This window comes from Miscanthus floridulus, chromosome 6 (genome assembly GCF_019320115.1).
Source record: "Miscanthus floridulus cultivar M001 chromosome 6, ASM1932011v1, whole genome shotgun sequence".
Taxonomy (NCBI): domain Eukaryota; kingdom Viridiplantae; phylum Streptophyta; class Magnoliopsida; order Poales; family Poaceae; genus Miscanthus; species Miscanthus floridulus.
Genome location: NC_089585.1, coordinates 110,081,919 through 110,108,132, shown reverse-complemented (window position 1 = coordinate 110,108,132; position 26,214 = coordinate 110,081,919). Strand labels below are relative to the sequence as shown.

The 26,214-nt window shown below is 47.7% G+C and overlaps 1 protein-coding gene across 2 annotated transcripts; it reads left to right on the top strand.

Moving 5' to 3' along the window:
* Positions 1-310: 310 nt before the first annotated feature.
* Positions 311-3,578, top strand: LOC136459021 (glucosidase 2 subunit beta-like). Of its 2 annotated transcripts, none has more exons than XM_066458919.1 (6): positions 311-487; positions 563-676; positions 1,227-1,313; positions 1,489-1,704; positions 1,797-1,904; positions 2,682-3,578. In XM_066458919.1, exons 1-6 carry the CDS (start codon positions 364-366, stop codon positions 2,684-2,686), a joined length of 654 nt encoding a protein of 217 aa, XP_066315016.1. In that variant the 5' UTR covers positions 311-363; the 3' UTR covers positions 2,687-3,578. The 2 variants fall into 2 exon arrangements, with proteins under 2 accessions (XP_066315016.1, XP_066315015.1); XM_066458918.1 differs by having other exon boundaries at positions 316-487; positions 1,218-1,313.
* Positions 3,579-26,214: the final 22,636 nt, after the last annotated feature.

Below are 26,214 nucleotides of genomic sequence, written 5' to 3'. Positions count from 1 at the left end.
GTCTGAGCAAAGGAGCATCAGGGCGGCTGTTGAATGCTGAGCAATACGAAGGAAATGTTTCGGTATCGAAGATGAAGGGTTGCAACTATAGTGAATAATGTTTGGTATTAAGGTACAATTCTAGTTCCAAATTCTTAACCATCCGTATTTTGAGCTAGCCAAAACTAATTCTAATTGTTTTTGAACTCAAAACTAACTCTAATTTTTTAGGCTAAATATTTACGGAAAACGGGATGTTAATTCTTGGTCTAAAACGGACGCGTGAGATCATCCTGACGTCCACCCAGTTCGCAGAGGCTTTCAACTTGAACTCCTTGTGATCCGGAGTGACGAATCGGGGACGGAGATTCACATCAACGACAAATGTGGACCCCACGACCGAGTCGTCGCGTCGTCTCCTCTGCTCCCGCCACTCTCCTTCTCCGCCTCCTCCTCCTTGCCGGCGCCGCCGACGCCGCGCCGCCGCTCATAGGCGTTTCCCCCCAAGGTGAACGGAACGCTCGCTCACGCGCCTACCTCCGCACCTCGTTTCTTGATTTGCTCACTGAGCCGTTTCCCCCAGATGAGGCGTACTTCGCGACGCAGGTGATCGCCTGCAGAGACGGCTCGGGCTCCTTCCCGAGGAGCCGGCTCAACGACGGGTACTGCGACTGCGTCGATGGAACCGATGAGCCAGGTCTCTGTCTCCATCTCTCCTGAATTTGTCCGAACTTGACCGGGGATTGAGAGTTGAACTGTGGAAGATCTGGACGATTTCGCCCATTGCTGTGAGATCTGGTTCTGGTGGCAATAAATTAACAATGCACTGAGCATTAGAATTCATGTAAATCTTTCTCTTGTTGATTGACTGATGCTGTTGCTGCTAGAGTTTTCCGAATTCAGCAAACGAACTATGTGACCTTTGCTATAGAGCTACAATCTTGGGAATAGGTTAACTCATGTGAGCAGAGATCAGAGAACTGTTAAGCAGAGCCTAAACTACTGACCAGATGTACCTGTATGCACTTGACTATGTCACATTTAGCCAAATGAAAACATGGATATACCAGATTTGAATATGCAGTATGTTGTAGCCTTCATATCTGTGAAATCCTTGCTGCCTCGCCTGATGAAATTCTACTGCTGAAATGTGGCCATTTCTTGTATGGGGTGCTAATATCAATGTGTAAGGTATCCTCCATTGTAATTCTATTTTTCACATTATTTGTTTTGTGTAGGTACTTCAGCTTGTCCAGAAGGCAAGTTTTACTGCAGAAATATCGGAGATACCCCTCGACTGTTGTTCTCTTCGTTTGTGAATGACAAAATATGCGGTATGCTACTTGTTTATAGACTAAAGAAGTTAACTGCAAGAGTTTGGAAGTTTTTTTTCCACTTTTCCTTACTACTTTTGAGCTGTCTTTTCTAACATCTGCAGCTAGTTTCTATTCACTGCATTTATTCCTTTGTGGATATCAGAACTCTTGACAGATTGTGTATGTTCTATAGATTGTTGTGATGGAAGTGATGAGTACGAAAGTGGCATCCATTGTCAGAACACGTGTAGAAATATAAAGGATATTGCTGAGGCTGCTGATGGTGGCAGCGACCTCTCAGTAACACATTTAGATGCTACTACTAACGAGTTTATGGGTAAACATGCAATTGCTATGGAAGACCACATTAAGAACAACAACAGCAAAGACCTTGTCCAGAAGATAAGAGGTATTGGCCATTACTATGTAAGATTTACTTGTTGCTGTTACAGGAATACAATTTGCGTCCTTGATGTGGTTTCAATTTTTACATGAATGCAGGATTAAGAATGGCCCTAGTTTTTGAGCTGGGCCTTCTTGTATGCATTTTTGCTTTCTGCATTGCTCGGCGTCGCACTAGAACACGCAGGAGACAGCATATTTTGAAACGTAAGTAAACTTTGGTCCCTGTGTTTCCCTTCAATGGCTCTAGTCATTTGCCATAATTCAGAGCTGTAGAAATGATTAAAACTTAGAAAGGGTATGGGTTCAAAACTTTCATTGCCTTTTCTGATATCTTTGCACCTAAACATTATAAACTTGAGTACTTTTGTATTAGACTTGTTGTGTTGACTAGCATGTCTGTTCTATCTACTAAGGGCCTGTTTGGTAGGCTGCACGAGCGCGGGGCCTGGCTGACTGGCTTCAGCTTCTCGTGTCTGGTAGGCTCGAGAGCCTCGAGGGTCAGGCTGGCACTACTTAAACCAGCCAAAAGCCTGCACCAAGGGAAACGGAAATGAAGTTTGTTTCTCCAGGCTTGGCTCACGCTCGCATCAGTTGGGCCAAAAAGGGGCGCTCAGCTGTTGCGTTTGAGCTATGTCCCACAGCTCGTGTAGCCAAACAAACATGGGCTGCAGTGAACCAAGCTCTGATGAACGTGAAACACCTCAACCAAACACAGGTGGTTGCACCTCCTCAGCTTGTCCAGATCAGGCCTGGCCAGTCTGCCCCCCCATAGGCCTTCCTAGTGCAGCCTACCAAACAGGCCCTATATGTTTAGGACTAGTAAGCTTACAGCTTGTTCCATCTTCAGTAGCAGCCTTTGTTTTATGAACTTGTTAAAAGCTGCTGCGAGAATTGTGCAACAATTCTGTATTGATGCATTGTGATATACCTAGTTTTGTTGGAAGGAAACCAAACTCACCAACGAAATTATTCTTTCTACAGGTTAGCTGAGCAGTAGTAATATACAAACACGATAGATCGGTGCTCATTTGCAAACATTAGAGCATCCGGGGATGACAGAGAATCAGAGATGGGATGGAGGGACCTGCATGTTATCCTCTTTAAATGCGAGGTCCATCTGCTGTTCTGAACTTTGTTGGCTAGGGAAACTAACTATGTACTCCCCCTTGGTCACAGAAACTTGTCATTTAGGACAGATATGGTCAAACCTTAAAAACTACAAATATATATTCCTTCTGTTTCAAATTGTAAGTCGTTCTAGCTTTTCTAGATACATAACTTTTGCTACATATCTAGATATAAATTATGTCCAGGTACATAGTAAAAGATATGTATTTTGAAAAGTCAGAATGACTTATAATTTGGGATAAAGGGAGTATATTATTTACTTTGGAACCATGTAGGTCTATGTGTCGATCTGCATTCGAAATACCTGCAAAATCTCTTGTATCTAAACGATTTTAAGAATATATTGTTACGAAAAAATAGTGGTAAAAAATATCATTGAAGACCTTGCAAAATCAAATGTGTCAAGTTATGACCAGAGGGAGTGTAGATGTTTAACATAAACAACTTGGTCTGAATTCCGAACAATGAACTTCTCTGTACTCGTTCTCAGTGGTGTACTTAATTGTTGTAAGTGATTTGTGGCCCCGTCCCACTTTCCCTGTAACTTGAGTTGCTCCTCGTTCACGACGATTGTGTGCCCCATGCCTGAACCCTGTTACTTGCTGTATTTGTAATAATGTTTCAGAATCCAGACCTCCCCGGGCGGGATTGGAACATGTACAATGATTGCGTGAAATGTGGCTACAGCAATGTAGTTATGTAGCTCTATGTATCATTCCGTCCGTGGGATCTTTGCAACAAGAAGTAGCGTACCTTGCTCTTGGTAAGCCAGGACATTGTGAAGTTATGCGAGTGCTATATTAACATTCCTAAAAAAAATTTGCTCCTGTCTCTAGTGTTACTGAATTTCTGCTATGAACAAGAGCAATAAAATTTATTTTAAAATACGAGATTTCTAACCATCTGTCGACTGTTTCTCTTGTTCCTCGTCGGTCGATTTTTTCTGCGCGTGGTGTTTGTATGTGTGGGCTGGCTTCTCGTTGTAGGCTGGCTCCTCGTTCAGCCCAGTTACTATATGCGGGTACGTGTACTTTTTTTCGCAAATTCTAACGCGCGATTGGTCGCTCACATCGACCGCGCGACCACACATGCGGACGCCGGACCGGCCGGCCTGCTACATCACGTGGGCCCATCAATGCTGCCACTCTGAAACTTACGTGCGGCCATGGAGAAATGGAGATGATGCAAACTATAGAAATACGTTAGACTCGGTTATACTAGTGTGTTCTATATTTTTACTAGCACAATTTGCCCATCCGTTGCTATGCTGGGCAACATAATATGTTACCATAAATCAAAGTTCGATATGTAATTTTTTTGAAACCAAGTTCTATATGTACAAGTGTGTCCACGTATAGGCCTTGTTTAGATTGTAAGTTTTTTCACTCTCTCCATCACATCAAATCTTTGACACATGCATGGAGTATTAAATATAGATAAAAAAATAACTAATTACATAGTTTGATGGCAAATTACGAGACGAATCTTTTGAGCCTAGTTAGGCCATGATTGGACAATAATTGTCAAATACAAACAAAGTGCTACAGTGTCAAATACTGATTCATATCCTCAGTCTAAACATGCCCATAGTTTGGGTTAGGTACAGTTCATACGCAAAGTCTAACTCGCGATTGGTCGCGCTCCGACTTGTTCGCGGGACACTAGGCCGCGATACTGCCCAATATGAAACTCCCCTCACTCTCCCTACTAAGTACTAACACCATGCTTGTCCGCACGGTGTACTTTTTTGACAGCCTAATCCCGATAAAGTTCTCTCTTTCCCTGAGAACGGCAGGGAGGCCCCTTTCATTTTTTATTTTGTCTACTTCAGTGAATTTTTGTGGTTGCTGTAATTTCAGTTTCAGTGATATTTTAATTTTTTCCCATTTTGTCTACTTTAGTTTTTTTTTCTATTTGTCCATGTTAGTTTATTTTTTTGGTTGTCAATTTCAGATTTAGTTTATGATAATTTCAGTTCTAGATTTTCTATTTCAGTTTCATTTTCTGGAAATTTCAGTTTTAGTTTTATTTTCAGTTTCTATTTGTCAGTTTTAGTTATTTTTTATTGTGTCTTCTTTTTTTAGTGTTATGTTTCATTTTTAAATGTGTCTATGTCAGTGCGAAAAGTGTCCAACAAGTAAATATTTGTAGTTTTGCCGTACGTTGTGATCGGATATGGCCTAGCATTCAATGACACATGATTTATATTGGTTCAGGCAACGTGTCCTACATCCAGTTTCAGTCGGTCAGTGACTTTATTCCTGAGTCCAGATGCTCAAAGTTTATTGTAGGGTTACAAACGAGTAGGAATGAGAAGGGGGTGTTAGAGGTCCGATCGAACTCTGAACTGAATGGGCGAGAGTGATGGGTGCTCTAACGTACGCTAAGTATTGTAGTGTATGCTCTGTGTAGCTAGGGGGTTCTAGAACTATTGAGCTGTTCGAGTGCTCAGGTTGCCTAGAGCTAGAGAGAACGTCCAGCCTCTTTTTTTCGAGAGTCGAGAGAACGTCCCCTCAAGAGGAGAGAACGCATTCCCTTTTATAGTTGAAGGGGATGGCCTTACAAGTCAAAGAAAGAGAGAATGGATACGTGTGCTATCTAGTCTTGTTGCCCACGCTGCCAGGTACGAGACGGTTGCCGGTGCCCACAATACTGTTTATGTCAGATGCATGTGGTAGGCTCTACCGTGTTCGCCTAGTACAACAAACATCGACGCCTACAATACTGTTTGTGCTCTGACACGCCTGGAAAGTTGCATAGTGCCCGTATGGCATGGCCTGGTGGCACCGTCCTGAAGGTGCGCAGGGCATGTCAGGGTACGGTCCTCGGTATTGCGGTTGACTTGAGCGCCTTACCTTATCTGCTTTGCCTGATCCCTGGGCCCTCATCGAGCGGGCGTCCCCGGTCGGTTGGTCTCAGTTGGCCCCAACCGTGTCGGTCGGAGAAGAATCATGAGCAGAGGTCCGACGTATCCCCGATCAAAAAAGGAGGTCAGAGTCGAACAGTGTCCCCACCTTGGCCAGGCCTTCCGGTTGGGGACCGGATCATTGTCCTGGCCTGTCACTATGTATCTAGGCCGGTCCGGGAGGCGCGCGTTGTCGTAATGCCATCTGCTGGGCCGAGTTTTTTGCAAGGAAGCAGGTCCATTGTGGACCTCGGGTTTATGAACCCGATAGGAGCCCCCGAGCCCTTTTGGGACTTCTGTGAAGTCATGAAGGGGTTGTTTATACTCGTTTCACGAGCGCGCCCGGTGGGTGTAAGATCGTGGGTCGCCGTCGAACGAGACGGAGTGCCAACCCAAGCGTCGGGTGCGGCTGAGGGTTCGGGCGAGGCGGAGCGCCAACCCAAGTGTTGAGGCGGAGCGCCAACCCAAGCGTTGGGCATGGCCGAGGGGTCGAGCGAGGCAGAGCGCTAACCCAAGCGTCGGGCGCGGCCAAGGGGTCAGGTGAGGCAGAGTGCCAACCCAAGCATGTCGAGGCATAGCACCAACCCAAGTGTCGGGCATGGCCAAGGGGTCAGGCGAGGCGGAGTGCCAACCCAAGCATCGGGCATGACCAAGGGGTCGGGCGAGGTGGAGTGCCAACCCAAGTGTCGAGGCGGAGCGCCAACCCAAGCGTCGAGCATGGCCGAGGGGTTAGGCGAGTAGGAGAGCCAACCCAAGCGTGTCGAGGCAGAGCGCCAGCCTTTGTTTTATGAACTTGTTAAAAGCTGCTGCGAGAATTGTGCAACAATTCTGTATTGATGCATTGTGATATACCTAGTTTTGTTGGAAGGAAACCAAACTCACCAACGAAATTATTCTTTCTACAGGTTAGCTGAGCAGTAGTAATATACAAACACGATAGATCGGTGCTCATTTGCAAACATTAGAGCATCCGGGGATGACAGAGAATCAGAGATGGGATGGAGGGACCTGCATGTTATCCTCTTTAAATGCGAGGTCCATCTGCTGTTCTGAACTTTGTTGGCTAGGGAAACTAACTATGTACTCCCCCTTGGTCACAGAAACTTGTCATTTAGGACAGATATGGTCAAACCTTAAAAACTACAAATATATATTCCTTCTGTTTCAAATTGTAAGTCGTTCTAGCTTTTCTAGATACATAACTTTTGCTACATATCTAGATATAAATTATGTCCAGGTACATAGTAAAAGATATGTATTTTGAAAAGTCAGAATGACTTATAATTTGGGATAAAGGGAGTATATTATTTACTTTGGAACCATGTAGGTCTATGTGTCGATCTGCATTCGAAATACCTGCAAAATCTCTTGTATCTAAACGATTTTAAGAATATATTGTTACGAAAAAATAGTGGTAAAAAATATCATTGAAGACCTTGCAAAATCAAATGTGTCAAGTTATGACCAGAGGGAGTGTAGATGTTTAACATAAACAACTTGGTCTGAATTCCGAACAATGAACTTCTCTGTACTCGTTCTCAGTGGTGTACTTAATTGTTGTAAGTGATTTGTGGCCCCGTCCCACTTTCCCTGTAACTTGAGTTGCTCCTCGTTCACGACGATTGTGTGCCCCATGCCTGAACCCTGTTACTTGCTGTATTTGTAATAATGTTTCAGAATCCAGACCTCCCCGGGCGGGATTGGAACATGTACAATGATTGCGTGAAATGTGGCTACAGCAATGTAGTTATGTAGCTCTATGTATCATTCCGTCCGTGGGATCTTTGCAACAAGAAGTAGCGTACCTTGCTCTTGGTAAGCCAGGACATTGTGAAGTTATGCGAGTGCTATATTAACATTCCTAAAAAAAATTTGCTCCTGTCTCTAGTGTTACTGAATTTCTGCTATGAACAAGAGCAATAAAATTTATTTTAAAATACGAGATTTCTAACCATCTGTCGACTGTTTCTCTTGTTCCTCGTCGGTCGATTTTTTCTGCGCGTGGTGTTTGTATGTGTGGGCTGGCTTCTCGTTGTAGGCTGGCTCCTCGTTCAGCCCAGTTACTATATGCGGGTACGTGTACTTTTTTTCGCAAATTCTAACGCGCGATTGGTCGCTCACATCGACCGCGCGACCACACATGCGGACGCCGGACCGGCCGGCCTGCTACATCACGTGGGCCCATCAATGCTGCCACTCTGAAACTTACGTGCGGCCATGGAGAAATGGAGATGATGCAAACTATAGAAATACGTTAGACTCGGTTATACTAGTGTGTTCTATATTTTTACTAGCACAATTTGCCCATCCGTTGCTATGCTGGGCAACATAATATGTTACCATAAATCAAAGTTCGATATGTAATTTTTTTGAAACCAAGTTCTATATGTACAAGTGTGTCCACGTATAGGCCTTGTTTAGATTGTAAGTTTTTTCACTCTCTCCATCACATCAAATCTTTGACACATGCATGGAGTATTAAATATAGATAAAAAAATAACTAATTACATAGTTTGATGGCAAATTACGAGACGAATCTTTTGAGCCTAGTTAGGCCATGATTGGACAATAATTGTCAAATACAAACAAAGTGCTACAGTGTCAAATACTGATTCATATCCTCAGTCTAAACATGCCCATAGTTTGGGTTAGGTACAGTTCATACGCAAAGTCTAACTCGCGATTGGTCGCGCTCCGACTTGTTCGCGGGACACTAGGCCGCGATACTGCCCAATATGAAACTCCCCTCACTCTCCCTACTAAGTACTAACACCATGCTTGTCCGCACGGTGTACTTTTTTGACAGCCTAATCCCGATAAAGTTCTCTCTTTCCCTGAGAACGGCAGGGAGGCCCCTTTCATTTTTTATTTTGTCTACTTCAGTGAATTTTTGTGGTTGCTGTAATTTCAGTTTCAGTGATATTTTAATTTTTTCCCATTTTGTCTACTTTAGTTTTTTTTTCTATTTGTCCATGTTAGTTTATTTTTTTGGTTGTCAATTTCAGATTTAGTTTATGATAATTTCAGTTCTAGATTTTCTATTTCAGTTTCATTTTCTGGAAATTTCAGTTTTAGTTTTATTTTCAGTTTCTATTTGTCAGTTTTAGTTATTTTTTATTGTGTCTTCTTTTTTTAGTGTTATGTTTCATTTTTAAATGTGTCTATGTCAGTGCGAAAAGTGTCCAACAAGTAAATATTTGTAGTTTTGCCGTACGTTGTGATCGGATATGGCCTAGCATTCAATGACACATGATTTATATTGGTTCAGGCAACGTGTCCTACATCCAGTTTCAGTCGGTCAGTGACTTTATTCCTGAGTCCAGATGCTCAAAGTTTATTGTAGGGTTACAAACGAGTAGGAATGAGAAGGGGGTGTTAGAGGTCCGATCGAACTCTGAACTGAATGGGCGAGAGTGATGGGTGCTCTAACGTACGCTAAGTATTGTAGTGTATGCTCTGTGTAGCTAGGGGGTTCTAGAACTATTGAGCTGTTCGAGTGCTCAGGTTGCCTAGAGCTAGAGAGAACGTCCAGCCTCTTTTTTTCGAGAGTCGAGAGAACGTCCCCTCAAGAGGAGAGAACGCATTCCCTTTTATAGTTGAAGGGGATGGCCTTACAAGTCAAAGAAAGAGAGAATGGATACGTGTGCTATCTAGTCTTGTTGCCCACGCTGCCAGGTACGAGACGGTTGCCGGTGCCCACAATACTGTTTATGTCAGATGCATGTGGTAGGCTCTACCGTGTTCGCCTAGTACAACAAACATCGACGCCTACAATACTGTTTGTGCTCTGACACGCCTGGAAAGTTGCATAGTGCCCGTATGGCATGGCCTGGTGGCACCGTCCTGAAGGTGCGCAGGGCATGTCAGGGTACGGTCCTCGGTATTGCGGTTGACTTGAGCGCCTTACCTTATCTGCTTTGCCTGATCCCTGGGCCCTCATCGAGCGGGCGTCCCCGGTCGGTTGGTCTCAGTTGGCCCCAACCGTGTCGGTCGGAGAAGAATCATGAGCAGAGGTCCGACGTATCCCCGATCAAAAAAGGAGGTCAGAGTCGAACAGTGTCCCCACCTTGGCCAGGCCTTCCGGTTGGGGACCGGATCATTGTCCTGGCCTGTCACTATGTATCTAGGCCGGTCCGGGAGGCGCGCGTTGTCGTAATGCCATCTGCTGGGCCGAGTTTTTTGCAAGGAAGCAGGTCCATTGTGGACCTCGGGTTTATGAACCCGATAGGAGCCCCCGAGCCCTTTTGGGACTTCTGTGAAGTCATGAAGGGGTTGTTTATACTCGTTTCACGAGCGCGCCCGGTGGGTGTAAGATCGTGGGTCGCCGTCGAACGAGACGGAGTGCCAACCCAAGCGTCGGGTGCGGCTGAGGGTTCGGGCGAGGCGGAGCGCCAACCCAAGTGTTGAGGCGGAGCGCCAACCCAAGCGTTGGGCATGGCCGAGGGGTCGAGCGAGGCAGAGCGCTAACCCAAGCGTCGGGCGCGGCCAAGGGGTCAGGTGAGGCAGAGTGCCAACCCAAGCATGTCGAGGCATAGCACCAACCCAAGTGTCGGGCATGGCCAAGGGGTCAGGCGAGGCGGAGTGCCAACCCAAGCATCGGGCATGACCAAGGGGTCGGGCGAGGTGGAGTGCCAACCCAAGTGTCGAGGCGGAGCGCCAACCCAAGCGTCGAGCATGGCCGAGGGGTTAGGCGAGTAGGAGAGCCAACCCAAGCGTGTCGAGGCAGAGCGCCAACCCAAGTGTCGGGCGTGGTCGAGGGGTCGAGCGAGGTAGAGCGCCAACCTAATTGTCGAGGCATGGCCGAGGGTCCGGTCTAGTTTCATGAATTACCCTATCCGTGGTTTTCGCAACCAGAGGGGTTGAATTAATATCGCTTGCCTCGATGGCTCGAGTGACGCGCTCGGTGAGCTTAATAATGGATATGTTCGAGTGGAATCCGGGTCTGTTGTTCGTAATGGGGTCGGCATAGCCCTCATGTGGCATTCCACTGCTCCTTAACCCACCTCCCGGCAGATGCCCGAGCCGTTCCGGAGATCGACTCAGGTGGCCCGCTGGCGTCCCCTTGATGGAGATTCTGTGGGCATGGCTCAAGGTCGGGATCGAACGAGAAGGTCAAGATGACCCTATCTGCTTTAGAGCAGATTGGGTGAGGGCCGCTGGGGCTCATCTGTGTTTTCTCCCCTAGCTCTATTTGACGTGAGGCGGCCTCAAGCCCTTCATGGGCCAACCTTCGAACCCCGCTCGGTCGTCGCTCATATCAAATGAGGCGACTACCGCTTCGTGACGCAACGCGAAGCGTTGTGATGCAACAATTGCATATGCGATGCTTGGATGTATGGGATGAATGTATGGATGAATGTATGAATGTATGCATGAGAATGGATGAATGAATGATCATGCACTAGAAAACAAAAAGGATTTTTGGTAAAGTTACCTCGATGGCTCGAGTGACGGGTTTGGGGAGCTCTTATAAGATATATTCGAATGAAATCCAGGCCCGTCGTTCATGACAGAGTCGATATCGCCCGCATGGGGCATCCCACTGCTCCTTACCTATGTCTCGGTAGTAGCCTGAGCCGTCCAATCGACTTAGGTGACCCGTTGGCCTCTCCTCGATGGAGATTCTGTTGGTGGGCCCTTCCAAACCCTACCTGGGAAGGTGGAGAGTCGTTTGCGTGCGGTTGCGCCTTGTTTTATGTGCCTAGGTTATGGTAGTGGTGGGACCTACCCAGGCCACATCCCGTTAAATAGGCGACTTTTGCGGGGCAGGGTGCGTCCCATCAGCTAAGGGCCACATCCCGCCGCACACCTTCCCTCATTAAATAGGTGGAAGAGAGAGGTTTTTCCTCCCATTCTTTCACCTTTCTCCAACTGCTGCCTCTTCTCCTTCCTCTTTTTCACCAAGCCCGTTCGTGCGTCGTGACGGTTTCTAGGAGAGAGAGGAGGGTAAAGCGAGGGAGAGAAAAAACTCATAGATTTGTCTTTAAATCCAAGGTGCGATGTCGAACTAGAGGCCTTCCTGCGTGGATGAAGAGGTGCTGGCCGCCTTCGCCAAGAAGGGGCTACTCCCATCATAGGAGGTGGCACATTGGAGGGCTCTTGCACCAGGGGAGGTTGTTCCGCACCCCTAGGCCAATAAGGTCGTATCCTTCCTCGCCTTCCATGAGCGCAGGCTCGGGTATCCCGTGCACTAGTTCCTACGTGGGCTCCTCAATGAGTGGGGTCTAGAGTTGCAGCACCTCAACCCGATTAGGGTGTTGCACATCTCCGGCTTCATCACCATCTATGAGGCCTTCCTTGGGATGGAGCCACACGTAGACCTCTTTCGGTGGATCTTCAGTGGGTGAGCCCTGTCCGAGGGGAAGCCACCTAGAATCGTGCCGGTTGGGGAGCTCGCCTTGCAGAAGAAGCCGAAGCCATCAGCCCCTACCCTATGTACTCCCCCTATGACTCCAACCAGGGGTGGCATGGTGAGTGGTTCTATATTAGAAACCTAGTGGAGGCACCATTCCTGACGTTTACCGGAAGAAGGCTGGAGAGGAGGGAGAGCTAGTCATGGGGTCCCGCTAGTCGGTAGAACAAATTGGAGGTTATCGAGACAGAGCTTCAGAAGCTTGTGCAGCATGGCCTCGATGTGTTGCGGGTCTTTCATACCTTCTTCCACCGTTGGGTCGCCGTGTTGGTAGAGAGAAGGCGGTCAATGTGGGAGTACTCCGGCCCAATGGATCCCGACCACGCGTCGCCAGGGGAGTTGCCAAAGGATGAAGTCTAGAGTCGACTCGATCAGGTGCTGCAACTGAGGGATAAAGACTCCCTCGAAGGGATGCTCGGACCTCTTCACGCCGTGAAGCTGTCTAATCTGGTATGCCCCTTTTCCTATGACCTTTTCCTCCTTTATTTTTGATGTTGTGATTGATTTTGAGTTCCTCATTTCGAAGGGACTCGCAGGCCATAAATCCCAGTCACGTCTTCCGAAGGGGCCAGAGGGCGTAGCTCGGCAAGCTGCCAAGAGGGAGGCTGCGCTTACCAAGAAAAAGAAGAAAGCTAAGAAGGCCCAGAGGAGGTTCAAAAAGGAGAAGGAGATCAACTGGTGGGTCCGGGTGGGTGAGAGTCAGAGCGACGTGGAGGCAGAGCTTGAGTTGGAGGAGCACATAGAGATGGGCGGCGACACAAGTGCCTCTGAGGATGAAGGATATAGGGGCGCTGTTGTGACCTCAGCAGAGCACCATGAGCCCACGGTTGCATCCGTCGACAGTAGGCATGATATGAAGACGTGCGGCAATGTTCCTGAGTCAAGGAAGCACGCCGCGAGCGAAGACCGCCCTCGAACGAGAGGTGAAGCGAGCGTGGTCTCCACGCCCTTCGGAGGCATCGTCGGCTCCACACCCCCTGCTCCGAGTGTGGTGGACCACGCCAGTTGTGGGGGTATTAACCCCTATACCCTTACGGCTAAGCTTGGGCCGGTCCGGATCGGTGGGTCCGGTCCACCAAAAGACGACGTGCAGCCCAGCCAACCTGATCGGAGTCCCGCACAAGGAGTCAAGGCGGATTTGGCGATCAAGCAAGATCCTGGTCGGTTAGAATAGGAATCCTTATCCGGCCACATATGGCAATTGTAACTGGCTAGGATTAGTTTCCAGATCTGTAACCTTGCCCCCGGGACTATATAAGGCGGGCAGGGGATCCCTCTAAAAAACATCTCTCATTGACATACAACAATACAAATCAGACGCAGGACGTAGGTATTACGCCTTCTGGGCGGCCGAACCTGGATAAAACCTCGTGTCTGTCTTGCATCACCATCTTGTTTGTGGCTTGCGCATCTGTCTACCGACAATCTACTACCTTGGGCATACCCCTAGGTAGACTGCCGACCATATTTCATCGACAGTGGCGCGCCAGGTAGGGGGTGTGCGTACTGCTCTCCAAGCAAATAAGATGGTCATCATCTCCGGCTCCATGGCTACGCCGAACGGCCTCACGTTCACCATCGGCCAGATCACCTGGACCACCGGCTCCGACGACTTCATCGCCATGACCACGGAGGAGGCGTGGATTCAGTCTGCGCCGACCACTACTTCACCTGCATCGGCTATGGCTCCAACCACGACGGATATGGCTCCGACCACGACGGATATGGCTCCGACCACGGTACATCTGGCTTTGACCATGCCTACATCATCTTCAGCCACACCGACAACCCGTCGTCCGCTTCCCCGCTACAAAGGGAAGTAGATCGACAACACCGACCTGCTCGACTCCATCGATCGGGTCGGCACCAAACTCGCTGAAACCCTAGCTCTGGTAAGTATGATTCAAAGTCAACCTAATGAGCAGGTAACTGCTCCCCACAACAGATCTACCCGACCAGCTCGGACCAGTCGTCCTGCATGACTTGGTACAAATCTCGTGGTCATATCTACTCCTGAGGGGCGCTCCGCTCGTCGCCGGCCAGCCTTCGCGACGGGTCTCCGACTCTCCGAGTATGAAGCCTCGATGGAGAACCACCAGGTCCAGCCCTACAGCCTGCGAAACGCTACCTCCAGCTACGCGTATAACCTACAACGCCGCTTGGATCTGTGTCCTATACACCGACCTCGGCCGAAGCCACGCAACTTCGTCAACATGGTCTGGATTGAAGATTATCAAGAAGGATCCGTCCATACCGTCCAAGAGGGTGACTCCAGCTCCTCGTCTAGCATCGCATCTAATGCATCTGTCCACACCGAGCTTCAGCATCATGAAGATGAAGGCATCAAGTACGATCTAGATTTGCCAGACCATGCCCCAGGATTTTCACAATTCCCGTCTTTCCCGCCAAGACGAGGGGATTTGATCCATGTTGTCAGCAACGACGAACCGCTAGCAGTTGGTGAAACAGAACAAGAAAGGACTGCACGCGAAGCACGCAATATTGACCGGTTTAATCACCGACAAATTGAAGCCGAAGCAGACCAGGAGGCATGACGCATAAGGGTCCAGCCACGCGACCTCAACGATGCTTTCGACAGGGTGGGGGACAAACAGGTCTTCAGGACTCCCAGTGCCAACGTAGCTGTCGCCATGGCGATAATGCAACGGCTACACAACACCCCGGAAACCCAAGCGGTTCGCGATGAAATACAAGCCTATCTGACGGCTGCCATGGCCCAGACCGCAGAGATTGTAAATCAAGTCCGGGCTCCATCCGTCTCAGTCGAGTCAAGCCACAGCCGCCAGCACCCAAGTCTCTCACAGCCACTCAACCAACGTGGCTCGCGCAACAACGACCCATCAGACAACCGTCAAGGCGGAAACGGTGGCCATGATGGTGGTTAGGATGACAACCGCCGTCGGGAGGACAACCGCCGCGATGTCCGGGATGATAATCACTGAGACAACCACGACAATCGCCGCGATAACCACGGTCGCAGGGCTAATCCAGATGGCAATCGAGATCGTCACGACAGCAATAACGATCTCCGCCATTACCTCGGTGGACGCGATCTGCGCACTCGCATCAACCAGAGAGCCAATGATCGAGCATCCTATGAAAGCTATCACCGTATGGAGTATGACACTGCCCACGGCCCACCGGGTTTGAAGCAGTTTACTCCACACCTTCGCCAAGTCATATGGCCCAAGAATTTCAAGCTCGAGAAACTTTAGAAGTACGACGGTAAGGAAAACCCTGAATTATGGGTCATGCTCTATGAAACTGCGTGCAGATCAGCCATGGCTGACGAGCACGTCATGTCTAACTACTTCCCAGTCGCTATTGGCCATGCAGGTCACCAATGGCTGGTCAGCTTGCTGGCAAACTACTTTGATTCTTGGCAGGAGCTCAAGCAAGCCTTCATCGACAATTTCATCGCTACTTGTGAACAACCGGGCAACAAGTACGATCTGCAACGGATCCAAGATCGGAAAGATGAGCCACTGCGCGAGTACGTCCGGCGTTTCTTAGAGATGCGCATCAAGGTCCCATCAATCTCCGACAACGAGGCAATCGAGGCTTTCATCATTGGCCTCCGCTTCCACGATGCCCTAAGAGACAAGCTCCTCCGGAAGAGACCTGAATCGATCACAGCGCTCCTGGCCACCGCTAAGAAATATGCGGACGCCGACGACGCTAAGAAGATAATTATTGAAGAAGCAGCAAGGGTTCCACGCTCCAACCACCCCCCACACCGCGACGACTACCGCGGCAACCGTGGTCAGAACGACAATTTTGACTGCCGCAACCAGCGCAATGACTCCCACGACCACCGCGACCAACGTAATCAGCGGCGTAGCCGCTGTGACAATTACAGGAGCAAGCATGCTCGGGAAGACGACGGCGAGGTCAATACCGTTAAAAAGGGTGGCGGACGTCATAATTATGAAGATGACTACGCCAAAGCATTGAAAGGGCCCTGCTAGCTCCATCCTAAGTCAAACCATACCATGGAGAATTGCCGTATCCTCAAGACTATCTACACGCATCAACAGGCTCTGGATACGTCCGACAAGCCTAACGACGCAGGGGAACAGCGCAACGAGGATAACGATGACGACGATGCAGACCCTCGTCATAAATACGTCAAGCCAACTGATCGCGTGCACACCATCATCGGCGGCAAAGTGTCCATTGAGACCAAACGAGAACGCAAGCTGCTCACCCGCGCTTGCTTGAACGTGGCAAACACCAACAACCTTCTCACCGATCCGTGGCTCCCTCCGTGGTCTCACCACGAAATCTACTTCAGCAGAAAGGACCAATGGGCCACAATACCTGAGCCAGGGCGTTTTCCCCTGGTCCTCGATCCTTGTATCAACAAGGTTCAGTTTAACAAGGTACTGATCGACGGCGGCAGCTCCATCGATATACTGTTCAAGAACAGCCTGCCCGCCCTGAAAATAGCTCAGGTGGATCTCAAGCCGTACGAGGCACAATTTCTGGGGTGTTCTCCCCGGACAGAGCTCTACACCTCTCGGGCAGATTACGCTACCTGTGCAGTTTGGGACCCCGGATCACTTCCGCACCGACTACGTCAACTTCGTGGTCGCTGACTTCGATGGCACCTACCATGCTATTCTTGGTCGACCGTCGCTCAGCAAGTTCATGGCCATACCTCATTACAGGTATCTGGTGCTCAAGATGCCTACCGAGAAAGGAGTCCTAACCCTCCGAGGTAACATGTACGTAGCTTACACCTACGAAGACGACAGTTTCAAAATAGCAGAGGCCCATGACCTCTCTATTCGCATGGCCGAGACCATTCTCGACACTAAGAAGACCTCAGCCGACCACCTAGAGATCCCAGAGCTCGAGGCTCCACGCAAGAACATCAAGTCAAAGGAGCACAAGGTGATCCAGCTGGTCGATGGTGATTCCAGCAAAACGGCCCTTATCGGGGCCAACCTGGATCCCAAATAGGAAGACGCGCTCGTCAGGTTCTTGAGGAGCAATGTGGATGTGTTCGCGTGGAAACCTGCCGACATGCCCGGTGTACCTCGGAACTTGATCGAGCACTCCTTGAATGTCAACAGCAAGGCCAAACCTATCAAGCAGAAGCTACGATGGTTCGCTCATGACAAAAAGGTGGCGATTAGGGTAGAAGTTACATGGCTTTTGACAGCCGGATTTATCAAAGAAGTGTATCATCCAGAGTGGTTAGCCAACCCGGTTCTTGTACGCAAAAAGAATAATGAATAGAGAATGTGCGTTGATTACACTAATCTCAACAAACACTACCCTAAGGACCCCTTTGGCTTACGTCATCAGGGTCGGTGCGTGTGCACAACCCCTAATGGGGAGATGCCCCGCCAGTTGCTCCATTGGTTTCGCCACAAGCTAGCGGTCACGACCGTTCATGGACCTATCGGGGACCGGCCGAGTCGGCTACTTCCTCGGCCGATACAAGGGGGCATGGGTCGCGACCCACGAGCAGTCCTTGTTCGGTCAGCTCATCATCAGCTGGTCAGATCTTCACGGCTCTACCGCTATCGTCTAGGTATGCATTCATACTCCCTCCTCTTCTTATTGCTGAGTTTTTGAGTGTGACTAACCTATGCTCTTTTTACAGCAGCCAGGGGCTGGTGGGACTAGGAATCTCCCCACCTCCTGTATGAGAAGAGTGGAGACCCAGCCTGCAGTGGGTCACGACGAGCGATGGAGGAAGCAGGCTGGCGGTGGCGTGACCTTCCTTACTGGGGGTTGCGTCTTCTTGGCTAGTTGCGAGCACGGCTGCAGCGGCAGCAGCAGTGATGGCGGCGATCCCCATAGTGATGGCGGAGGTCGAGTCAGAGGTGACTCTCATGGTCCTTCCCCCAACGGCTACGGAGGAGGAGAAGAGGGAAACCGGACTCCCTGCCTCGCTTGGCGGAGGAGTGCACAGTTTACCCACCTGGTCAGAGCTGGAGGGGTCCGAAGGAACCATGGCTAGACTAGAGATAGTGCATCCACCGGTGGGCCATGGAGCCCTGGGGTGGAGATCCCCCTCTTTGGCGAGGAAGACATCGGGATGGAGCCACTGGCCATCTTGCCATCCCGGGAGCTGGTGATGATCCGGTCGTTGCGTGATACTACGATGGCTGGATCTTCCAGCAGGTCGGGGGTGACCCACGAGCTGGTGTGGCCTTGCCCCGATGAGCCAGGAAAGGCCCGATTCGTCCTTCATGATGATGAGGAGGTGAAGGTCTGGCACCTGCTCAGGGAGAGGGGACTATCGATGGAGTCTGATCTCACCCTTACCAAGGCGAGGCTCAAGGAGGCCATGGAGAGGGTTGAGCTCATCCATCAGGCCCTGATAGTCGACTTGCCATATGTCGCAAAGGTAAGTTCTTTGTGTTTTTGGTGTTGTCCTTGACTCTTTGGCCTTTCAATGGTTGTCTTAGCATGTCTGCTTCTTATCTCACAGGATCTGGAGATGATGTCGCTATGTAAGTCCCAATTTCTTCAGGGGAAACATGGCCGGATGGAGCAGGAAGCAATGGCGTCATGGCGAGTCAACGAGCTCTGGCACCAGCTGGAGTCTACTTGCCGTGAGTCCCAAGACCGGGCGACTGAGGTGATAGGATGTAACAGAACCGACCAATTATACGAAATTAAGTAAGAAAATCATCCACCAGAGCAGACGATTGAGCAAACTTAAGCCCGTATAACCCGGTAGTCCGTGAAATCACGAAGGATTTCAAACCAACTCGTGTCCCAGCCATGATCGTAATAAGTTTAGCGGTCACCAATCACATATTACAGAAAAGTTTGCATAACAGATACATCAGAGTTTAAACATAGTTATTACAAAACAAGTTCGAATAAAAGTAGCGGAAGTCATTTGTTTAAAACCACACACACTCACACGGAGCTCAAATATAGTGCCAGCGAATGATCATCTCCAACAAAAGCATTAGACGAGACGTAAGGAATGACCATGCCCATGGTCCTAAGCATCACCCATCGCAGGATACAGGCAGTTGATACAGTAGCCATAGTACATCTGCCCATCTGCAACAAGTGGGAATAAAACCCTGAGTACGAGAAGGTACTCAGCCAGACTTACCCGACATAACCAAAAATAAATGACACCAAGGATTATGCAGGGCTTTATAGTAGGGTAGCTGACTCATTTGCAAAAAGAAGCATTTTTAGCATTTTCAAGAACCTTCTAAAAGCATTATTGCCAAGTTAATTATTATTAACCTGTCAACTAAATTTGCACCTATACTAGAGTAAACATGTGATTAAGCAGATAATGATAACCAATGATCATTAAACAACTTCCATACTGTCATATTCATTATCACTGACCAAGTGTTCCATAACATTTACTACGATGAAGTAACTCAAGTCAAGTGCTCACTATCCAGGAGCGATGGCGATTCGAATCGATTCCTAACCAGCTGGTGATTTGTTCCTTACACAAATCTCACTCACCCGCTAAAGTGAGATATTGATCACCGAGTCAACTTTCCAGGAACCTCGAGTTTGCCAGGAACCACATGTACCCGGGGGCCGACCGACTGCACTTTGGCCTTATCATCCCGCCCCCGTGTCCTACCACACCTGCTTCGGCACAGTGCGCTGCGGGCAATTTACTCGGCCCGAAAAACCTCTCAGCTTCGCGGTCGGAAGGTACTTTATCCGGCCAGCTAAATGTAAGGCATGCGTTCAACATGACTCGAGGCCCAACAACGGTCGGTCCTTAATCGACACAGACGGAAACACTACAGTCCAAAACTCTGCAAGTCTCCGTCCGGTCTCAACTTCATTTAACACTTAGTTATACCATGACTTCAGAGTCATCCAAGCAGATCCAGGTAACCACCTATAGCTCGCAGGTGACAGGAAATCACCCGACTTCTACCGGTCTAAGCCAGCTAAGCATTGACTCGACTGCGGATACCCGGGGTAACAAGGATATAGTATAACAAAGGTAAGCAAGGTATAATGCAGCAACGGTTGCAAACAACTCCTGAACGTAATGCATCAATTTAAAGTAAAGCATTTAATTAAATTGTTGCAAACCGGGAGGAAAATGCTCCGGGGCTTGCCTCTCTCGAAGGAGCTCGGACGGTGATCGGGGCACTCCGGAAGTTCCTCAACGCCCTCCTCGTCGGCTTCTGGCACTTCCTGCGGCTGCACCTCGAACTGCTCCTCGGGCTCCTCGGGTATGACGACTGGGTTCTCAGTTTGCGATCCTGTATGATGCAATGCGCGTAAGTGATTATGCAAACGGTGCATCGAAGGAGATGAATGCAATGGATATGTTGAAATACAAGGTAGTCAACATCATCCAAGAAACTATACTATAAGCACATGTCATCTACTGCATTCTCTTCTACTACTAATATGTTAAGTTAACCTATCTTATGAAATGCTTCAAAGATACACCAAAGCTTTACTAATTTCTTAATCACACTTAAAGCAACACTTGCTTAAACCCTAATTAATAATAGGTTTGAATAGCAACCTATATTTCTGATGCTCCTAAAAATCTGAGAAAATTACAGTAGCATACTACTACCCTAATCAGACTACCATAAAAATTTCATAGCATTTGGACAAGTAAACTATCCTACACAAAAATGACAAGCTATAGCATAAAAATGAGCATGAAATTACTTTGTACTATGAAAAGTGTCAAACAACAGAATTAATATTTTTCCTGGGTTCTTCATAGCATATAATGACTGTACAAAAATTATCACATGCATGTTTTTTACAAAGTTTGCTCTCTAGCAAAAATAACAAAAATCAGTTATAAAAGGAGCTTAAACTACACCTCTAAATTTTCCCACAGCACATGTATGAAACCTATTTTTCCTAAGAAGTGCATGACACAAGAAGATTAACAAACTTGGAATCGTATTTTTCTGAAGCCTATATATTTTTCTACATATTTTTCAAGTTATCAGCAATATTCAAGATTAAATAAAATCCTATAGAAAAGTATCCCAAACATGACATGCAATAATTTTCCCAAGTAGATCTGGTGATAAGGAACCTAGCAAATTTTGTTTCAACAAATTTGGAGCAAGTTTGACCATCCAAACATTTTTCAAACCATTTTTGATTTCAAATAACAAATAATAAATGAAAAACAATTCACTTAAGCGTTGCTGGGCCGGCCCGAAGGGACCCGACGGCCCACGACACGGCGCAGCCCAAGCCTGGCTCTCTTCGGCTCGGCGACTGACACGCGGGACCCCCGTGTCAATGACACGAAACAGGGGAGACGGCACACGTCGGCGCGGCGATGATCGAGCTCGCCGACGGTGATCTCCCCGGCGAAACCGACGGCACCAACGTGACCTACGTGAAGAACTGCGTCGATTGGTACCCTAACCTTGCTCCCTACTGACCCCTAAGCACCCCAGCCACGGAGCTCGGCGGCTCGGCCATGGCGCACGGCGGTGCGCGGCCACGTTCCGGCCAGACGGAGCCGGCGAGGACGGTGACACCATCACCCGAGTAACAGTGCGCGACGGAGAAGACAAAACGAGAGGTAGGGAAGGAAGAGAGGAGCTGTGCCGTGCTAGCCACGGTGAGCTCCAACTCCGGCGAGTTGCGGTGGCGGCGGAAACTAAATTGGGCCACTACCCTGGGTTATCCGGCTCGACGGTGAGATGGAGTAGCTAGGGGAGGTGAAGACGGAGCTGAGCGCTAACTGGAGGCGGCAACGACACGGAGGCGAGCGAGCTGAGCAGCGGCGACTCACCCTGCGGTAATGGCGGAAGCGCGAGCTCGGCTCGGAGGGGACTGACGATGCGAAGGAACGCGGGCGAACCAAATAGGCCAGCTGCGGGGCGCGTGGCGATGTCGTGGCAGCGACGGTCTGACCTGCGGGGGCTACGACGGCGTACGGACTCCACTTGGTGCACTTGGCCTGACGGCGGTCGGCCACTCGGCCTGACGAAGACGATCATCAGACCCGCGATCAGAGCCTGACGACGCCATTTGACAACGTTCTTTCTACTAAACCGTGAAGTATTAGCTCATACCATCTACACAAGAGTTGTAGCTCTAAGTACCATCTGTAATTCATCTAAAATGATCAAGACCTAATTCGCAAAGGACAGAGAGTAAAATCATGCCAAAGTCGGGTTCAAGAAACTGAAAACTGAAGTTTACACTTAGAAATTTCTAAGTGTTGAAATCAACCCAAATTCTGACTTGTGGGACCATTTTGAGCATGTTGTGCACATTTTCATGACTTGGTCACAAAATAACTTTTGTTCCTTATGTAATTTGCTACAACTTTGTTTTAGGTTGCTCTGACATGCAAACATTCCAAGTGGTACTTTTTAAACAGTCAAACCAAAAAGTCCTAGGGTCAAAACAAGTCAAACCATGATTTGAAATTTTAATTGGGCAAAATGATCAACATGAACATTGTTCCTAATGACTTTCTAAGCATAGCTAAGATGTTTAACAATAGATTTAGCTATACCACACATTGGTCATACAATAATCAAGCACTAAAGGTACTGAAATGATGAAAACACTTGAAATGATACATTTGTTTCAAAGTCATGTTTCCCATGTTTCAAGTGACATATGCTCATGAATTGATGAATGATGCTCATGAATATGAAATGCAAGTGTAATTAGGCAAGAATAACACCAGGGGTGTTACAGCCCTCCCCCCTTATAAAAATCTCGTCCCGAGATTTGGGTTACGAACCATTTGTTATAAAATTCTTCATAAGCTTTTTGTAGATACTCTCCTGTTTCCCAAGTTGCATCTCCCTCATCATGATGATCCCACTGTATTTTATATGTTTTCACCACACTATTCCGAGTAGCACGTTCCTTAGTGTCTAACACTCGGACTGGTTGTTCACGATACACCAAATCTGATTTGAGTTGGATACCTCGAGGTTCTATTCTTTCCTCCGGAACACGCAAACATTTCTTGAGGTGTGATACATGGAAAACTGGGAAAACTGTACTCATTGTCTCAGGTAACTCCAACTTGTAGGCTACCGGACCTTTTTGTTCCAAGATCTTGTATGGTCCTACGAATCTCGCGGCAAGCTTTCTTCGGATTCCAAACATTTTCTTCTTCATTGGTGTGACTTTCAGATAAACATAGTCACCAACTTCAAACACAAGGGGTCTTCTTCTTTTGTCTGCATAGCTTTTCTGACGTGATTGGGCTGCTTTCATATTCTGCTGAATGATCTGAACTCTCTTCTCGGCTTCTTCTACAAAGTCAATGCCATAATACCTTCTATCTCCAGGTTCGACCCAATTCAATGGTGTTCTACATTTTCTGCCATATAAAGCTTCGAATGGGGCCATCTTGATGCTTTCTTGATAGCTATTATTATAAGAAAACTCAGCTAACGGTAACCATGACTCCCATGATCCCTTAGAAGACAATACACAGGCTCTTAACATATCCTCCAAAACAGCATTTACTCGTTCGGTCTGACCATCTGTCTGAGGATGATAAGCGGTACTGCGAATTAAACTAGTTCCTAAGCCTTTGTGTAAATGTTCCCAAAAATGAGCCATGAACTGTGAGCCTCTATCAGATACTATGGTCATTGGTATACCATGCAACCTCACAATTTCTGCGATATACTTCTCAGCATATTGAGGTGGTCGATAATCTGTTTTGACCGGTAAGAAATGAGCGGTCTTGGTAAGACGATCCACAATTACCCAAATCGAATCATGTCCTTTTTGAGTAGTGGGCAAACCCGTGATAAAATCCATACTGATATCGTCCCACTTCCAACTAGGGACTGATAAGGGTTGCAACATACCGGCAGGTTTCATGTGAATGGCTTTCACTCGACAACATGTGTCACATCTGACAACATATGCTGTAATTTCTTTCTTCATTTTGGTCCACCAATAGCGAGATCTTAGTTCTTGATACATCTTACTACTTCCAGGATGGATAGATAGCTTAGACAGGTGAGCTTCATCCATGAGTTTATTCCTAAGCTCTCGATCCTTGGGAACCACAAGACGGTTGTCAAACCACAACACGCCCTGTTCATCCACTTTAAAGTGTTGAGACGGCTTTTCTTTTATTTTCTCTTTGATGTGGAATATCCCCTTGTCAGTTTTCTGACCTTCTATTATCTTACTCTCCAAAGAGCAACTAATCTGAATACTATTTAACACAGCAGGATGCATTAGATCGAATCCATCTTCAAGTAATGGCTGCACAGTCAAGTAATGTGACTTCCTGCTCAAAGCATCTGCCACTACATTGGCTTTACCAGGATGATATTGCACATTCAAGTTGTAATCTTTGATCAATTCCAACCATCTACGCTGTCTCATGGTTAGCTCTGGTTGGGTAAAGATATACTTAAGACTCTTGTGATCCGTGAAAATATTGCACACATTACCAAGTAGATAATGTCTCCAAATTTTGAGGGCGTGCACAACTGCAGCAAGTTCAAGATCATGTGTTGGGTAGTTGACCTCGTGCTTTCTCAATTGACGTGATGCATAAGCTATGACTCTTCTTTCTTGCATAAGAACACAACCCAATCCAGTTTTAGATGCGTCGCAAAACACATCAAATGGTTTCTCGATATCTGGTTGTGCTAGAACAGGAGCAGTGGTCAACAGTTTCCGCAAAGTGTGGAAAGCTGCTTCACACTCTTCTGTCCACACAAATTTATGATCCTTCTGAAGGAGGCTTGTCATCGGTTTGGCGATCTTCGAGAAATCTGGTATAAAGCGACGGTAATAACCCGCCAGTCCTAAGAAACTTCTAATCTCAGGAACTGAGGTCGGTGCTTTCCAATTCATAACTTCTTGCACCTTACTTGGATCGACTGAAACTCCATTCTCTGACAAAATGTGACCAAGGAAAGGGACTTCCTTCAACCAGAATTCGCATTTGCTAAACTTAGCATACAATTGATGATCTCTAAGTCTGGTCAAGACAGTTCTCAGATGCTCTTCGTGATCTTTCTCGTTCTCGGAGTACACCAGAATGTCATCGATGAACACTACCACAAACTTATCCAATTCTGGCATGAAAACTGTATTCATCAAAAACATAAAGTATGCGGGAGCATTTGTCAAGCCAAAAGACATGACAAGATACTCATACAACCCGTATCTGGTGGAAAATGCAGTTTTTGGTATATCCTGTGGCCTAATCTTAATCTGATGATAACCGGATCTCAAATCTATCTTTGAGAACACCTTGGCCTTGGATAGTTGGTCAAACAGAACATCAATATGTGGCAAGGGGTACTTATTCTTGATGGTCACAGCGTTGAGTGGTCTATAATCTATGCACATTCTCAACGTGCCCTCTTTCTTCTTTTTCACAAACAAAGCGGGACATCCCCATTCAGACTTGCTTGGCCGAATAAACCCCTTTTTTGACAATTCTTCTAATTGCTTCTTTAGCTCAGCTAACTCATCTGGAGGCATCCGATAGGGTCTTCTTGAAATCGGAGCTGTTCCAGGGACTAGCTCAATTCCAAACTCAATCTCCCTATCTGGCGGAAGACCAGGTAGCTCATCCGGGAATACGTCCGGGAATTCACACACTACCGGAATCTGATGAATAGGAATGACTGCCGTAGCACATGTAACACTTATAAGGTCTGTTCTCCGACGCAATGGTACTTGGAAAGTACCCTCACCCAGGGGATCCTTAAGGGTAAGTACTCGACTTCCCGCATCTATGACTGCTCCCCAATCCTTCATCCAATTCATCCCTATAATGACATCCAAGACTAACCCAGGCATAACTATCAAGTTCACTCGGAACTTCCTGCTACCTAATTCAAGGGTTGCCCCTCGAACCATCCAGTTGGTCAAAACATCAGCCCCTGCTGAACTTATACGGTAACCATAACCCAATTCTGTGCATAGTTGTTTATGTTTCTGTGCAAATGCTTGACTCATAAAAGAATGCGATGATCCAGAATCAAATAGAACAACTGCAGGGTTTTCATTGACAGTAAACTTACCAGCAGTGACGGGCTCTCCCTCTGGAATTTCATCCACTTTTGTACTGTGCACTCTAG

Bases quoted from the DNA above. Each gene is read 5' to 3' on its own strand.
- LOC136459021 (XM_066458918.1), top strand. From the start codon at position 364: ATGTGGACCCCACGACCGAGTCGTCGCGTCGTCTCCTCTGCTCCCGCC. The intron at 1,314-1,488 runs GTATGCTACTTG...TATGTTCTATAG, and splicing joins TGTGAATGACAAAATATGCG to ATTGTTGTGATGGAAGTGAT. The intron at 1,705-1,796 runs GTATTGGCCATT...ACATGAATGCAG, and splicing joins CCTTGTCCAGAAGATAAGAG to GATTAAGAATGGCCCTAGTT.